The sequence below is a fragment of the Pogonomyrmex barbatus genome, unplaced genomic scaffold (assembly GCF_055798465.1).
Source record: "Pogonomyrmex barbatus isolate J1 unplaced genomic scaffold, ASM5579846v1 scaffold12, whole genome shotgun sequence".
Taxonomy (NCBI): domain Eukaryota; kingdom Metazoa; phylum Arthropoda; class Insecta; order Hymenoptera; family Formicidae; genus Pogonomyrmex; species Pogonomyrmex barbatus.
In genome coordinates this window covers 5,440,474-5,458,458 of record NW_028297108.1, presented here as the reverse complement: position 1 = coordinate 5,458,458, position 17,985 = coordinate 5,440,474, and the positions used below count along the sequence as shown (strand labels likewise).

Here is a 17,985-nt window from a genome sequence, read left to right as displayed (position 1 = left end):
GATGAGCGCATTCTATAATTAGTTACCGGAGCACGGGGGAATTTTTATTTTCGGTTAAACTTGAACGTCCTTGCTGGCGAACATCGTTTCGTCGTCGGCGTATTCATTCCTCGCCTCTCCCCTCACAGCCTCCCCTCACCGCGAGTGCCCCATCGCCTTGACGCGCGATTCAATGTGTCAGTTTGACAATAATTATTAACGTCGAAAGCTTATTTTTTTCACCTAGCCGTCCGCCGTCCTTGTCGTTCCGCCGAAATAAGATCGTCCGCTCCGCATCCGCGGGACACTAATTCCCCGGCGCGTCGTTTTTCGGATAGTTAAAAAAGCGAGGATTATAAATAAATTTACGCGCCTGACGCTCCGAGATGCAAGCGTCACCTTGACGCTTGACACCTGGCGTCCCTCTTCTCTTTGAATTTCTCAGTTTACTCCCCTTTAGGGAGGGGATTCGTAAGGTATGTTAATGAGATGGTCAGTTGGTGATGAGAATCGGAGCTCTGTAAAAGAATTAATATTTTACGAGTAGAGTGATACCGATTTTATTTAAAAGAACGATGTATAAATAGCGATATATCGTGCGGTATTTTTTACCACGTGCGAATTTGCTTCAACTTAAACTCGGGAAATAAATTTCTCTTTCTGCATCCATAGTTCAGCGAGCAAGGGAAAGAAAAGAGGAGATACGCGGACGAAAGGCGAAGAAAGAATGGCGGACAATAACCTGGACGCAGTGTATTACTGAGTCTGCTTAAGTTAATTGGAAGTAAAATGAGAGAAAGGTCCGAGGAATCACAGATTCTTCTTCTGTCGCATCCTTTGCTCTTTCTTTTGCTGTTTCCGTCTCAAACTCCCCTTTTCTCTTCTCTTCGTCTTCTCGGCGTTCTCTCACTTATTTGCGCTTCTCTGTGTTTGTTTAATCAGACACGAGGCTCAGTCTTCATTACCCGCACTAATTTATCTGGGTTGTCGTCCGGCTCCTTCTGACCTCCGCGTCTGGACGTTTTCGACCCTTGCGCGATACATACGTGAAAGACAACCGTAATGTAGCGAAAAATCCGCCCCGCTTTAATTTGCGCGAGTAGTAAATGCAAGTACGCTCTCGTAGTTCTTTTTTAACATAATTACACCTGCGATAAGAAAGAGATTCGCATTACTCTCTAATATATACAATCTCTCTATTTTTTTATTTTAGAAAACTGTGCTTTTATGCGCACATGTAACAGCTCTAAAATACACAAAAAATACACAAAAATACATGGTTTATTAAACGTCAGCTGTTGTGCCTTAAAAAAATTGTGCTCCCTCTTATAAAACGTAAATTAAGAGATTTTATTATATAAAACATAAATTCTTTTATACATCTTTGAAGTGAAATTAAATAAAAACCCTTTTTTTTTAATCATTCGTGCTGTGAGTCACAAATGAGAACGCGAAATAGAGATTCATATCTATCGCTATAGATATAAAAGAGACAAGATCCACGAGACGAACTTGATAAACTAAGAATTGACGGACGGAATATCCGTGACGCGTATCAGCACGAGAGACAAAGAACATTCGAAAGATGGTGGGAGAGTAGTGTCGAATTGGGGACTCCTGGATATCGACGGCAATATTCGTTAAGTCCTGCTAAGACCCTGTATGCGGTGTAGTCCGTTCATTCGGATTGCCAAGTCTCCATCCCCCGCTTCTTGCCACGCTTCCCTCCTCTCCCCCCCCCCATCCTTCTTATCCGCTGAACGAGGGCCTCGTGGAGATGGCGACCGTTTCTTTTCTCACTGTCTTTCTCCCGTCCTCGCGCAAATGAGTCAGGATGCCTCCTCGGTGGAGGATCAGCGCGTCAATAGGGTGTTTGTTTAATTTGCGGATTCGTCGACTTGTGTCTCCGCAACTCAGTGAGGCAGCTGTCTGTTCAGTGCAACTCAACTTCCATATGAAGTGTTTCATATTCCGATAGATACTTGAATTCTTCTATCCGTATTTTTTTTTTTTTTTTTTTTTTATAAAAAAAAGTTCAATAACATATAAATTTGATGATTTTTGAAATCGTACTTTTTTTTCATTATCATTGTGTAAAATATCTATCTATAATAAAAATATCCTTATTTACATTTATATTTATATATATATATATTTTTTTTTCAAGTAATTATCTAATTAGTATATCAGTAGCATATCGGAAATATCTAGGACAACATTTCTAGCAAGTTATTAAGTAGTTTTGTTAAAGTATTTAAAAATTTAATCAGATACAAATCTGAAAATAATTATGTAGCACTCTCAAGTTGATTGTTAAAATATTAAATGTTTTTATCATCATGCTGAAGTGTCCTACATAATTATTTTGATGCTTTAACAAAATTATTATTAGATCTGATCAATACTCCTACAGAATCTACAAAATTTTTGTATAAATGTACATTTAATGATCTTTTATCACATCATATTTTAGATAGCAAAATTTCTATATTCATTACTATATTATTTTTTCATCATTAGTTACGTCAAAATCAAATCATGATCTTTTTTTAGAAACATCGTGGTAACAATAATGATTTTAAATATGTTGAATCAATAAATAAATTGACTTAAGGCAAATCAGTATTTTTTACGGATATCTGCTCAAAAAAAAAAGCATAAATTCGCAAAAAGGATTTTTCATCACAGTATCCTCGCGACAATTATATTTTTTTCATATATTAAATGCTTACTTCACACTTTATTTTTGCCAGAAATGTATATTATTAATAATTTAATGTCATTTTACAAAATTTTGACGTAACTAATGGCTAAAAAATAACGTCGTTATTACGTAATAACGATTCCAGACATCATATATTTTCGATTTTAATATACGATATTAACGATGACAAATTTACACTATTTTTATGATGCTTGGACATTATCGTAAACATCAGATTTGTCATAAGAATGACCAACCAGTCATGTCAAATAGACAACACCTTGTTACCTGGGTTATATCCCAGTGACATTTAATTCCACAATGTGTAAGATCCATGTATAAGAATGAAGCAATAAAATTAATGTCGACTATTATAAGGTGCGCGACGTTATCAAGTAAGTCACGGCGATTACGAGCGGACGGTTAACGTAATTTCCGTCGATTTCCATGCACATAAATACAGCATACGAAATCAGATTTCTAAACGACGAAGATCCTTCGGTTAGATGGATTACGCAAGAGATGTTTGCGATATACATCTCATCAGCAAAGTCGATGAACCCTTGCGATTTCGTCTCATTAAGCTCTCGCTCGCAAACGCGCAGGAAGATATTTGAAGAATCTAAAGTATTCCTCAAAATTTCATTTCAAATATCGAGCGAGATACTACTTTTAACAAATATTCGATCATTACTTAAATGATTTTTTTAAAACAAAAAAAGACGTTAACAATTAGATGTATTTTTCGCCAAATTAGTAGAGTACTAGGGGGAAAATTTATTTCTCTAATTTTCATTAAATAACAATATATTATAAAATTACAATATTTTAAATATCTCAAAATAAGATTTAAAAATTCTAAACCTAGAAACTTAACATTCAGAAATTATAATAATAAAATATGAATTTATAATTGTGGTTACGCTTGGTGAGAAAATAAGGTTATTCAAAAAAAAAATATTTTTTTATCAGATACAGAGAAAAGAGCAGAAGAAAAGGGGAAGATGAGGGGGCAGAAGAGAATAGAGACCCTAGTTTCACAAGATCGCATCGCGTTATTTAAATTCATCATCCATCCGTCCTACTACCGTTGGGATTCGTTGGATTAATTCTCAGCCCGTCCAGATCTCACTCTCATTGAGCTCAGGGTAATGGGGGTCGTTATTGCAGCGCAATGTAACGGCCCTAAGGGTCATTGTTCAACCGTTTTTGGGGTTCGAGCAATGACCAGTTCCACTACGCATGAGAACTGACTGAAACAAAAGCTGACAAACCTGTTGGAAACAATCAGCTGCGGCTCCCCCAGCTTGGGCCAGCTTATGGCTCATGGAGGGGAGGGGGGGATGAACAGTTGGGTGACTTTTTTTTGGTCTAAGAGGAACACCTATTGTGCAACATTGGCAACATGTGTGCCTTCGTGTCGTCACGACGAGATCGACTGATCATTGTTGCGTCGTGATTTAGGCGCACGCTCGATCAATCGATTATTAAAAGAAATTGTTTAACTTAGCAAGTAAATGTTTAATAACGCTTGTATATTATAAAAAAAAAACATTATTTGTTTATAATTATTTTCATTACTTATGGTATAATTCATTTTGAAGCAAATATTTTAAATTTAATAATTAGTTTGTAAATTTTTTAATTATTTAATTTCTAAACTAAAGTTATTTCTTTAGATATAATTCCTAGAAGAATTGATGTTTAATCCGTTACAATTCAAACAAATTTTGTCATTTTTGAAAAAAATTATATAAGGTATCATTAGCAACCATTGACTCTGAAATTTAAACTGACAATCTTCAAATTTAGAATATTTTATCATAAAAATCAGATCAGATTTCCTAATAAAGATCTTCAATTTCTTTCTATTATAAAATTGTTTGAATGATGCAACAATAAAATGTTACGCTTGTAATTATGATAAAAATGAAATAAAACTTAAAAAAATATAAATTTATGAATAAATGATTTCAAAGTTGTTTAGCGTTAAGAGAGAATCAATTCAAAGCGTTCCTTCTGCTAAATCAACAAACTAAAAATCGTTTAGAGAAAAGCGACATTCTCGAAATTTTTACTTATAAAAGTGTGACGATACCACGGTCACTGCGGCATATTGCAGGATCTTAGTTAATTTTCCTCATGGTCATCTTTCTCTGTCATCTTCCATCTCGGTTGTTAACCGTCTACTTCCCCTTTGCCGAAGGAGACGTTCCACACGTCGGAACCTTTTCTTTTACACAAAAGTGAAGAGCAAAGACAGAACGTGAGAGAGAATGGATAAAATCATAACCGAGACCGAGCGAGCGCGAAAGGTAAAAGAGCGGAGTGACGGTTGTCGAGAGATGCGCGGAACAGCGCCGCGATAAATAATACGACGATCTCTTTTGCTAAAATTCCCCTTTTACACCGTGTCATTTTCTAATCATTGCGATACGTACAAAGTCGCGTCCAATCTGTCTAATCCGACAACGTTAAGAAACGTAAGTGCTTCCACTCGCATTCTTCTTTCTCTCTTATCCTTTTCTCCGTCCTTCCCCTTTTCCTCATCCCTCACCTCCCTCGGCTTCCCTCTCAGTGGTCTTCTCGGTTTTTCCTCTCGCAGCACTGGAAGCACGGGGAGGGTGCGAGGCCAAGACGACCATGAAGGAATAGAGGAAACGGCGGATGGTGGCCGGTCGAGGGAGTGTACGGGGCCGCGGGAGGGGTTGGTCAGTGCTCCTTACTTAGAGGGTGGCGAGTCTGTTCTTAATTAACGCTCGCCTCTTTTGCTGCACACCCCCTCGCCACCGTGCTCCCGTAATGAGGCTCCTTGGGTGCGAGCGAGTGTGTGCGCGTGACCGTGTACGTACCGGGCCACCCGCGACGGTGTGGGTGACCTAGATGAGACGCGCCCCCGTCTAGCTAATTCTTTTCTTCCACGCTGACCACTAAAGTAAGTAGATGGCCACGTACGAGAGGAGTCTCGGCCGCGTCTGTGTGCGTGGCGGCATACGCGCGCGAGCGAAACGTGTGAGGGAAACCATGTACAATATACGTATGGCATATCCACGGCGTATGTACGTGTAACGTGTATTTATATATATATAAAAGTATTAGTTATATACAAACGCACGTACGGTCATATTCTGTGTTGCCGGCGTTACAACCGAAGCGCTTGCCTGTGAGAGTTACGCGAACATAACTGCGGATCTTAGCCTGCTCGTGTATTATCGCCGCCGCCGCCGCCGCCGCCGCCGTCACCGTCACCGCCGTCGCTGCTGCTGCTGCCGTTGTTCCTGGGTCTGCCGCTGTTGCTGTAACAACGAAGTGACTTCGCCTGGTGAAGTCCACTTTCACGATACCCCCGCGAATTAGCAGCGGCACCAGCACACTGTTGAACCATAACTACTTCGACAAAAATATTTCGTACGCGAACTAATGACTCCGGTAATGGTCGCGGTTGACTGTCGAACCTGGAGATCGGATGGAAGTCACGCGCGCGATTAATGAAGGATAAGGAATAGTGGAAAAATGTCTTGAAAAACTTTCGCACGGGTCGATGCACGTCGATTCTCGCGTTCCAAGGCGGACGCGAAGTTACCGCGGCGCGGAGGGGTTTCGTCATTGCACACAACCTAGTCTTTAACCTCAAAACTTTCTGCCGTCTGTTAGCACGGTTAAATGACTACTAAAGTCAAATCGAAAGTAAAGAAAGTCAAAGAAAAAAATTTCAGGAAAAATGTGTGGATCGCCTGGCCAATTCTTTCTTTCCCCAGATACATCCGGGGACTGGCTTCTTTTAACTCCGCCCTCACCATGACTTTACCTGTTTTTCTCTCTTTTACCTGTTTCCTTTTCTCTCTATCCTAGCGCAGGATAGGACCGTGCGGATAACAGCAATTAAGTCTTCCCGTTAATAGAGACGATTGTGATTAATTATCGGACTTAATGACCGGCTACTTGTACTTGTAAATATAGATAGCATGGAACGCGCATGTTAGTTACACCGTAAAAATTAGAGACCATGAATCCTCAGGGATCCTCCTCCAGACTTTGCCTGTCCATCGCTGTTTCTCCGTCCTCGTGTGTCACTACGCCTTGTGCGCCCGCCAGAGAGAAACGGCCCTGTCACACTCCGCTGACTTTTCAACCGGCAATCAAGCAGGACTGTGGGACCGGCCAGTTTCATATCATAACGAATATCGTAAGCTGGTGCAGACGTTCAGCGTGTATCGCGCCGAAGGCGGTGACCATCCAGAAAGATCGATACACTCTTTTAATATCTCCGATCTTTATATACGGAATATTTCATAAATCTCTTCATATCGCATATTCTTTCGAATATGAGATTCTTGAAACCAATTTCGCTAGATGCGGCCTCAAGAGGAAGGTAACGATAATTGTCTTTTTTTTCACTTTATGAAGAAAAGTAAAGATTAAATATCTTACATTTTATATAACTAAATAATCTGATTTGAAAATTTGTAAACACGATAATATTATAAAATGTAATTTTTAATTATAGTTGGGCAAAGATGTAGAATTTTTTCTGCATAAAATAGCAAACAAAATGAACAAAGGTAATATTTAAAAGTAGTTTTCAAGCGAAGCGTAATTTTTACATTTTATATAACAGCGAGTAAATCTTACTTGCAAATTTGTAAACACGATAAAGTAAGTTTATAATTTTAGTTGAATGTAAAATATAAAATTCTCTTCTCCAACAAAAGTAATAGTTCTTATTTCGACAGTATACATCGTGCATATTGCATTCTGTATACTACAAGATGTCGGTGTGAGAGTGCATGAGCTCACATGCTGAAATTAACTCCGGCCTCACTGCTTTTAAAAATAATTGGTAATTATCGGCATTATTAATAGTTTCGCCTGGCTCCGCGCCGGCACCATATGCGCCAATGTACGCGACATTAGAATGAAACTTCTCCATCTCAATTATTCGCGCAATGTTAATGTAAGTACGTTAAATTTATCTCAGGCGAACAAATTATATTTATCAAAGCAACAGAGTATCTCTCTCACATGTAATTGCCACTTACTCATTTTGCGAATAATGAATCTTGCTAAAACGACAGTTAAGCATCCAGTTAAACTGGCATATTTTATTAAATTCTCTGTCACGTTATTACGCTTCACATTTATCACAATCCTTCCATATTTTGACTGATATTATAATAATTATCTGCGAGTAAATTAATGAATTTTGAAATTGATTCTGCAATTTTTTTTTTTTTCAAGATAAAACGCGTTCGTAAATTTGCTTAAGCAATTACAAAATCCGTACGCTCCGAGCCACGCAGACATGCGTACACTGCAATACACACGCGTGTGAGCTCCTTTGTGCCCATTGTAACAGGGGCAATGATTTATCGTCGTGCAACAACGTGCGTAGAAGTTTCCACGGAGAGAAACGAACGGTTGTTAACGACTCGGCGTTTCGAATACCGTCGACTTCGTCGAAGCGCGCCGCACTTTTTTCCTCGGGCTAGAAGGCGATTCGTTCATCGAAGTATCGATTGGTTCGTATAATAATTACCTCTCCCGCATTAGGGGCGGTTACCCCCTCCGCCGTGGTGAACGAGCCCCGCTGTCTTCTATTAGACTAGACTCTGCCATGAATAGAGAGAGGGGTGAGGGATGGGACCCGAGGGGACGGAGGGGGGAAAATCGTGGCCGACAGCTGCTCCGTTCGCCGTCCAATTCTTCGTTGGCCGCGTTAATTAATTATTTATCCGCGTCGCGAATAAATATTTGCCGATTATGATGAGGCGGACCGGGCATGTTCGGGGGATTCCTGGGAATCGCGGCATCGATCGTACCGCGTAACCAATCGGCAATTCCTAAGAAACGCTCGCGACCTTTACATGGGCGGAACTTAACTTTCCGAGCAACGCTCTAACGATCCTCGAAGGCGGTAAATGGAAATAAGGTTTACCAGAGAAAGAGGTTCCCAGAGGCTGGATAGGATGCATCCTCGAGCGGGCGTTTAATAATATGAGGCCGAATCGATTTTTGCCAACCAATCGTTAAAACTCGAATTTTTGACACACGTGTGTGGGTGTTTTTCTGAATACGTGCAAAATTCTGCGCGACGACACACAAACGCAATTCTCGTATTTCATAGAAACAGAAGCAGCATGTTAGTAATTTCGTGTTGCGCCACACAGAGCGTGTATTCGCGGCCTTAAAATTAGCTTTGCTCTTGATTCGCATTAGAATGTAGCCTGGCCAAACAATATTACGTATAAACTCGCCTGTCACGCACGGCGGTTTCCGCAATTTATTATAAAGCCTACACACGCGCACACACAATGGTGTGTCCTAATGCAGAAAAAAATGCATTCATCATGCAAGTTAATAAAATGACACGCTAGTGTCTGCCGCGGATTATCCGTAGTTGCACTTAATTTGCTCTCTGACAATTCATACGTGACAATAAAGCAAAAAATAAAAAGATACTAATTTAATGAGAATCAAGTTTAGCAAACTTCGAAATATATTTATTTAGTAAAATTATAATTTAAATTGTGTGGGCAAGTTAGCCATCAGGAGAAATGTTTTCGCGTATTGTTCCTGATCAAACTCGCAAAAGTGTTTTCGTTATCGACATTAAAATCCGCGCGATTAGACTCTTTTCCTGAATCTCGCCCCAAAGAAAAAAAAAAAAATCTCGCGGTCTCTCCAAGATAGATGCCGTTCAGACTCAACACCAAAGTACTCCGGTGGAAGTCACTCCGGGCGGACAGCCGCGGATGCGTAAACGTCATCATGACTGGCAACGAACGCAGCGTGAATGCGAGAATGGCGATACGATTCCGTGCTCTCGGCTCTCGACTCTCGGCTCTCGTGATTCGCGAGCGAACGTATAGTCGCGCTTTCGCTCGGTCGGATGGGTGGGTGGCTGATGGCGACGGCGTTCGAGTATTTCTGTATCTAATTATAATCCTCGGGCGAGGGAGCGAGGCAATCGCCTAAAATTAGAGCATATAGTCTACGCGCGCCGCCCGCTATTTTATATTTCGCCGTCCCTTTCGCGCGGACTCGCCTCTCGCTCGCTCGCGCGCGACCCATCGCTCTCTTCACCCCCTGCGCTCCCCTACGAGTGTGTGTGTGTGTGTGTGTGTGTGTGTGTGTGTGTGTGTGTGTGTGTGTATGTCACGACTCGTCCCTCTCATCCTGGTAGCCGTTTCATCGCCTCCCCTCGTCTTCTTACATCGGGCCGAATATCGCCCGAGTTCCCGAGTTACTCCCGCGTCTCGAGATCGACGCACGCCGTGTATAATTCATTTACCGAACTGTCAAAAATGGACATGACGTAAATTTAATACGTTATGCGATATCGCGATACGATTTCACCACGTCGCTTAGAAACGCTCGTGTTATCTTTGCGTCGAAACTGCGCCGCAATAATTCCCGATACCGCGGCCGAATTTGTTTAGCTCGCATTGATGTCTAATTAACCGTTGGCACGGATTCAAGTCTGCGCAGAGGTTTCATTTACGTTTGACGATTCACGACGGCGAAGAAGAAAGAGAGCACTAGCCGAGGCTTTCGGCGAGATTCGGCTTTCATCGGGCGATTTCAGCCCAGCCAGACCGACTCTCGAGTCTTCGCACCAATGTCAATCAGCATTAACTTTGATTAACCAAATTCTCTTTGCTGGTTCTACCTACCGGATATTTCAGATTCCTTTGCCTACGAGTTCTTTGATCAATTTAAAATCAAGCTTTTCTTAATAAAAAGTTGATTGAACATATTTTTATCATATTTTTATCACTTTTTGTTATCAAATTCTTACTTTAAATATTTGCTATGTATAAAAAAATAAAGACAAAAATTTTTCGATCCGTTTTTCAAATTTGTTACATAAGAATTTCTAAAAATTCTAGATTATGTTAATTAAATCTAGAGTCAATCGTTTTATATATATATATAAAATTATAATCCATAAAGAACAGCAAATCGTTGAAACAGGATTAATTAACTCGGACGTCGATGTGAGCCGGTCTTAAAATCAACGATCGTTTCACTTTGCGATATCGAGGCCGTGCCTCGGGCAGCCTCGATTGAAACGATCGGGTAACGCGAATGCCCTTAAGCTCGTGCCGCGCATACACAGCGAGGCTTTAATTTCTTCCCTCTTAATGGGCTTTTTCGCCCGAGCTAAAGAGCAAACGCGTAGGATTAAACGGCGCGCAATAGATGGGCGACCGTCGAAAGAGGCGACCGCGAGAGAGCGATGTCGGCAAAAAATAGATGAGAATCAAGAGAAAACGCGTTGGGAATTCGTCTTGCAAAATTATAAATTTTTATTTCGCCAAGTCGGCAAAGAAGCTAAAATTTATTCACTCGAGCCATGTTCCGATGCGATAACTGAAAATTAAATTTCAAAAGAATCAGGATTATTAAAGTATAACCTTTTTTCTTGTAAATCGAAACGACGCCGCTCCAACAACATGCGAATTCTTTATGATATTCAATTACATCTTTAGCCTGCAGATGTAATTAAAATGAACAAAAGGTTAGCAGGAACACAATTCTATAGAGAGAACGCCTGTCAATCCTTTTTCATTCATCTTGTTTTAGAACAGACGTCGATAGAGAGGGAGAGAGAGAGAGAGAGAGAGAGAGAGAGAGAGAGAGAGAGAGAGAGAGAGAGAGAGAGAGAGAGAACAGAGCCCCGAGGAAGGGAGGAGATAGGAAAAATAATGATTCGTAGTGAGGCAACGACACGAACGACAACGGTGATTAGCCACCACGGAAGAATAATCGAAATAATGACAGGTTTGCACCGGCAACCCCCTCGGAAGATTCGAAAAGAGACGACGGAACAGAAAGGTGGGATGAAAGCGCGAGACCGTTGCTTTACGCGGTTAATTGTCGTGTGGCGTGTCGATGAATGTACCCCTGAATTTGCCACACGCGAACATTATCACAAAGAGAATAAAAAAAAAAAAGAGAGAGAAATCCCTCTCTGTCGAGGGAGTCGATCCCACAAATATATTTGTGGGTGACGACGCGCAAGACAGACATTCTCTCAAGAAGGATTATAAGTAACCCATCTTGCGCGTCGTCACTTACCTCTAAATTAAACATCAATTATTAAATTTAATCGGGGAACATCTGGATTCGAAGATAGCAATATCAAGATAAGTTTTCCAATTGTTAAAAATAAAATAATATAGCATATCGCAGTGATTACTCGCGGATTACTGCTTGCTTTTCCTTTCATATTTGTATATACACTTTTTCTTTTTATATATCTTTTTATATTCCTTTTATATATATTCCTTCTATATATATATATATATATATATATATATATATATATATATATATATGTATATATATGCATATTTTTTTCCTTGTGCATTCGGTATTTAATCTACTTCCCCCAAAATTCGCGGCTTTGCGAGTCGTAGAAAATTGTCGACTCAGAAAGTTGGCATGATCTAAGTTGGCGATCGTGAAGATCTCAGATCGGGCCCCGATGTCGAGAAAGATCGTCGGGCACGCGGATAATAATCGCTGATTGCCGCCGATCGAAAGTTGTTCCGTGGGTTTTATGGGAAAATCGGCTGACACGTGACGATCGCTGGACGATCGACAGCCAACTCGCCGGTACGTGACTTCGATCCTTAATCGTGACGGACTGAGGAAAGAGGGGGAACGGGAAGAAAACGCGAAGGAGACAGAACTATAATCCACCGGGAGTTGGACGCAGAGCCACGGCGTCAATCTTGTATCTTTGTTTAAAGATGCAAATGTAAGTTGACGCAACGTCTAATCTCTCGTGGAAGCTTGTAAATATAATTCTAGCGTACAAACATTGTAGAAATTTTCCTGCCGCGTCGTTAATATTTAACTTTACAATATTCAATCTTCATTTTCTTTCCAAGAATTACATCTACTTTAATACAGTATAGACATTACAAATAATGCAGTGATTACATATAATGCAGTATCGCGTATATTATGATATTACAAATAAAGCGAAACAATACGACAAGCACGACAGTCAATTGCACAAAGGAGCGTAATAAAAACAGACAAAGCGACGTAAACGTATTTATTAACGTATGCAAAATTCTACAGAATGCATCGCAAATTAAAAGAAACGCAACCAGTATTTACAGTCTGATGTAACAGCTGTTATTAAAATCGTACTCAAGCAGCATAAAGAAGACACACTACTGTTTCATGAGATCGGAGTATCTCGTGTAAAAACTTAACATTGACTTAATCAACAATCTCAATAATTAAGTACTATTACTTACATCATGTACCAAATCTATGCGTAAAATCGCTGCCGATTTCACTCAAGCAGTAGCGTATGTCCTTCAATGTTGCGGATTTGTCAAAAAAATCGGTCGCATACCGCACACGCATAGACGAGCGCGAAAATAGACGACGCCGCGCGGATTTTTCGCGCGAGGACGCAATTGAATCTCGGGTCGAAACGGCGAACAGATAATTTCCGAGGCCTCGCAGAATTTCGGATTTCACGCGAAGTCGCGCGCGTTCGCTCTAAGCCATAAGAGCATCGTTAGGATTATATTTAGGCGTCGTAAAAGAAAATATGTGCCCGTTGGAGCCAAGTTGCTCGCTCATTACGCGAGACAGCATTAACGCTGTCGGAACAGCCGGGCAATTCTGACCATCATGCACTCGTGTCGAAATGTATGTATATACGATGAGCAATCTACGCAGCGAATCGGCGGCACTCGAGAAATTCCTCGTTTCCTCGTCCGAAAAACCGTCGTGAATTTATTGGAAATAAATTGGGAGTAATTTCACGCTGGAATTTCCCGCGTTTTGCTCTTTCAGTTGAATCCTGCCTTATATATGTTACACCAATGAGACAGTAAGCCATTCTCGAATCATTATATAAAACATATTAAATTGTAATTTTTCTCACGTTAAATGATTAAAAATTTAATTAAAATAAAAATGTTAATGATTTGTCTCTAGAGGACTAATTTTATCCATTTTGACATTGTTGTCGAAGAAATTAATACAGCATTCATATCGCTGTACTTTTTTCAAGATTTGGAAAGAAAACTTTCATACGGTGCTAAGCAATTCAGGAATAAAAAAGCTGACAATCAAGATGTCAATGCAATTGCCGGCGTTGCATCTGGAATGAATGACGCGCGTCGTGCGAAGCGTCACGGTTTTCTACGAACGTACCATATCGCCGCGACTTCCGAAGTCTGTAGCAAACTTCTCGAAATTTTCTCGTTGCATACGACCAGCTCGCAGCGAAGTCCTTGAAAACGTCACGATTCTCCCTTCTATTTGAGAATTTCTAGGTCAATGTTGCCTAATATGGCCGTCGCAGTGCACATCGGCGACAGATGTAACCGAAAATTCGGTGTCATTTACGTAAAGCCGAATTTTCACCTGCAGGACGAACATCAGTCAGAGCACGGGGGTGTCAATAATCCTTTTCTTCCTCCGCACATCCTCGAGTATCTTGATAAACACGTTTAGACGTTTAGAAACGTACAATCGATTTCATAAACGATCGGGTTTACGTATCGTCCCTCTCGTTCTCGTTCGCTTAACGGCCTTCGCAAATCGATACATACATGACGACCTAGAGGGTTTATCGTCGTTCGAGAGAGTGGTCATTACGGAATTCTGCCTCGAAGCGTAATCAACGGTATCAATCGATCTGTTCGTGACGTAATCACGAGTCCGAACGTTTGAAGATTGTATCGGGAATAGAGTTCTCCATTAACAAATAACGCAAAAAGCATGCCGCAATTCCTCACACGGCTCCAAGGAATTCGCGGACGAAAGAGAGAAAGAGAGGAGGAGGGAGAAAGAGAGAGAGAGAGAGAGAGAGAGAGATACCGATCGAATAGCTGGTGTAACAAGAGAAAAAGAGAGAGAGGGAGAATAACAGCGAGTCAACTGTAAACAACGTCCTCGAAATCTTGCCCCGATGAAATTTCGAGAGAAATTTACCGTAATATTGAATGTTAATGAGAAAACACACACGAGTGTAAAATCGATGATATTTTTCTATATCTTTTATTCATTGCGTTAATCGAGAACAATTGTTTAACAGACAGGATGTATGTAAATATCTTTTAATATAAATATACTCTTTTATCATCAAAATTTATACGTAAGGCGAATAGCAGCAGAAAGCACTCTTTGCCAGACAATATTACTTCGAGAAAAATTTGCAAGAGCGCGAGCAGTCGCGAGAGACCGCCGTCGAAATCAGTCCTGAGTGCCTCCCTAAGGGGGTTGGTCGTGGAAAATCGCGAAGGGCGGGTCGCGGATGAAACTAGGGACGGCGCGGGGGTGGAGGCGGACGGTCGGTGAAAACGCGGTATGCAAAGCAGGCGGCGAATTTGAACGGTCTTGCGCAGAACGAATAGCCTCACCTCGTGCTACCCAAGTGCCTCGAGTTTCCCTCTCTCTCTCTCTCCCCCTCTCTCTCTCTCTCTCTCTCTCTCTCTCTCTATTTCTCCCCTTGCTTTCTCCCTCTATCTATCCGTCTACCCTTCTCCTTCTCTCTCTCGTAAACACATGCACGTACACACACACGTACACGCTCACACCCGCGCATACAGCATTCATACTCCCTTTGCGTGGTGGATGCGCCGCTGCACACTCACATATACACGCGCGACACACACACACACACACACACACACACACACACACACACACAAAACACATCTATATCGCACGCTCCTCTCACGCACTCGCGGTGCGCACGACAGAGACAAACACACGTACACACAGTCGCGCTCCTCTCCCCCTGTCCCGCTCGCGATTCCTACTCGAGCCACGAGCGTGATACACGTGCACGCGGTGGCGGCGTCATCGCGTATCCTCGCGAAAGAGACAGAGAGAAAGAAAGAGAGAAAGAGAAAGAGAGAGAGAGAACGTCGTCGTTGATGGTAATCCTCGAGTGGTCGGGAATTACCGCCAATGTCGACCGCGCGGGGTATCGCGTCGCGACGCGATACAAGACGTGGTGTACCGTCGCCGTCGTCGCCGTCGTCGACGTTGTCGTCGTCGTCGTCGTCGTCGTCGTCGTCGTCGTCGTCGTCGTCGTGACGAGCGCGCGACACGTTTTCCACCCGGATTCGAGTAAAATGGCTGCTCTCGCCGCTCCGGCGCGCCCGAGCTTACTGGCTTGCCTCCCTTCGTTGGGTTCCCCACACAGAGGTTGCCACACGCGTGCCGCCACGTGTGTGGGTGCACACGGACGCCACGTACGAGCGGGGGAGCGTACACGCGCATGCACACACCGCGTTGCGTCGACGCCCGCCAGATAGGAAGCCGGCGGCGTGTGTGTACCCTTCTCTTTCTATGTATGCGCGGCTGTGTTTGCCTGCGAAACACACGCGTGTGGAGCGCCGAACGCGAGGCCGGCCGTACGCACCACGTAAGCCGCCGCACTCTCTCGCCCCCGCCAATCTAGCGCGCGCACGTGTCCACGCGCAGAACAGCTGAGCGTGAGGGAACTTCGAACCTTCGGCCCGTCCGAATTGACACAGCTAAGTCGAAAACTGACCGAGTCACTTTTATCGAATTTCTACGAAAGTAAAAACAGCTGTGTGTGTGAGACTGAATATCGGCTACTGAATTTCCGCTGAGTAAAGATCGATCCATAATTCGTCAGTGTCGACTGTCATCGATGACCAGTCTCACGATATAATTGTATATGTATAATTGTATATGTTTTTTTTTTGCCAATCTTTGCCAATCCTTTAACGTATTACGTATATTATTTAACGTATTCAATGTGGATTTCATCTTCGCAAAAAAAAAAAAAAAATCATGTTTTCTTAAACAAGATCAGAATATATATAAATTTTTAGACGAATCAAAAATGTAAGTTAAGGAAAGATGTAATTGATATCCATATCTAAAATAATCAATACCAATAAAATAATCAATACCTCGACTTCTCGTAATCGTGAATGTGTCATTCAACGTCAAATTCCTTAGCTCAAATTCGACCTAGTAAAATTGCGGGATGCGAATCGCTATAACAGCTTAGACATCGCACACGATCTTTTGCGTTTTGCAGGGAGAACCAAGTCGAAGCAGAGGAACCAGGATATATCGTTGGGAAAGATTTGCGTACGTAAGGACCAACAGGAGACAGTGCAAGAGGCGGGAAAAAATGCGCGCACTTTTACGACATCTCGCAGCTGAGAGACCCCAGGGCCACAAGAGGCAGAAAGCGCGACTGCAGTCGCCGGAGTCGCTTGCTTTTCTGCATTCTTACGGCATACCGTAGCATGGGGCATTATGAATATGCAAATCGGCGAACAAGGATAACGGGTGCGTTGACCAGCGTGCGTTTAATAGATGCTGGCTTTCCTATCGCCACGCCGACGACGACGTGTAACGGTTCGCTCGGAAGATCGCGCAGTGATGATTTTCGTTTCTGCGACGAAGAGGGAAGGAGAAGGGAGGGAGGGAGGAGGAGAGGAGGAGGAGGAAACCTCGAGGGAGCTCGTTACGACCTCGATAATATCTCGCGCGAGATTTGTAAAATTAATTAGGCGCGTGATAAATCGCACGTCTTCAAGCGTGTTGCTGTTGTCGTGGACAAAAAAAAAAAAAAAAAAAAAAAAGAAAAGGAAAGATATCCTAATATCGGCTCATGCAAACTAGAAAAAGCGATTACAGTTACACCATCGTTCGTCCGTTGGAATGTGCCGTTCCGATTGAGTGGGCGATGGTCTTGGCGATACGAATCTCGGAGCGTGACGCTTCAGAAACGCGCGCAACAAATTTCCTGCACGCATTTATCGTCGATAAATCGAATTACTGTCGCAGTTTTAATAATGTCAGCCGAAGTGTAATCTTAATATGGATGTAACATATGCATACATGTCAAAATACCATTGATCAGAAATGTTCCTTTTTCAATTGAATTTAATAAAGTTTTAATATAGTTTTTAACTAACGTATAAATAGATTAGATACGTTGCGTCTTCTAATAACCTTATTATTTAAGATGCGTAATGGTCGAAAAAAATTCTCCGATGTTTACAGAACGTCTTGTACATTGTATTTTCGGTTACACCCTCGTATTGTCAACCGAGTTTTTTTTCCGGAGTTAATAACAGAAAATGCGATTCGAGGACGCGCTTTTCCGTTTTTCAGCAAAACATTCGGCCGCTCGCCAATATTGCCCGCTGCCAACTCGTAAACATAATATCAAAGATTAATTTCGCACTTGGACGAGGTAAAAAATTGCGGCCGACTGAGCCGCAATTCTTACTCTGCAATTTGATCGTTTATCACGATCAATTAAA

The 17,985-nt window shown here is 42.0% G+C and overlaps 1 protein-coding gene and 1 long non-coding RNA gene across 5 annotated transcripts in view; one reads left to right on the top strand and one right to left on the bottom strand.

The window, feature by feature from the left end:
• The window catches only part of LOC148937666 (uncharacterized), a 137,479-nt gene extending 129,268 nt beyond the window's left edge, over positions 1 to 8,211 (bottom strand). For all 4 annotated transcript variants that reach the window (XM_089071631.1, XM_089071633.1, XM_089071634.1 and 1 more), the window contains exon 1: positions 5,803 to 8,211. In XM_089071631.1, coding sequence (XP_088927757.1) covers positions 5,877 to 6,290 — 414 coding nt within the window. In that variant the 5' untranslated portion in view covers positions 6,291 to 8,211 and the 3' untranslated portion in view covers positions 5,803 to 5,876. The remainder of the gene's footprint in view (positions 1 to 5,802) is intronic.
• A 7,455-nt stretch (positions 8,212 to 15,666) lies between these two features.
• Positions 15,667 to 17,308, top strand: LOC148937665 (uncharacterized). The gene is made up of 2 exons (XR_016138102.1): positions 15,667 to 16,372; positions 16,746 to 17,308. It is a non-coding gene; the product is annotated as an uncharacterized LOC148937665 (long non-coding RNA).
• Positions 17,309 to 17,985: the final 677 nt, after the last annotated feature.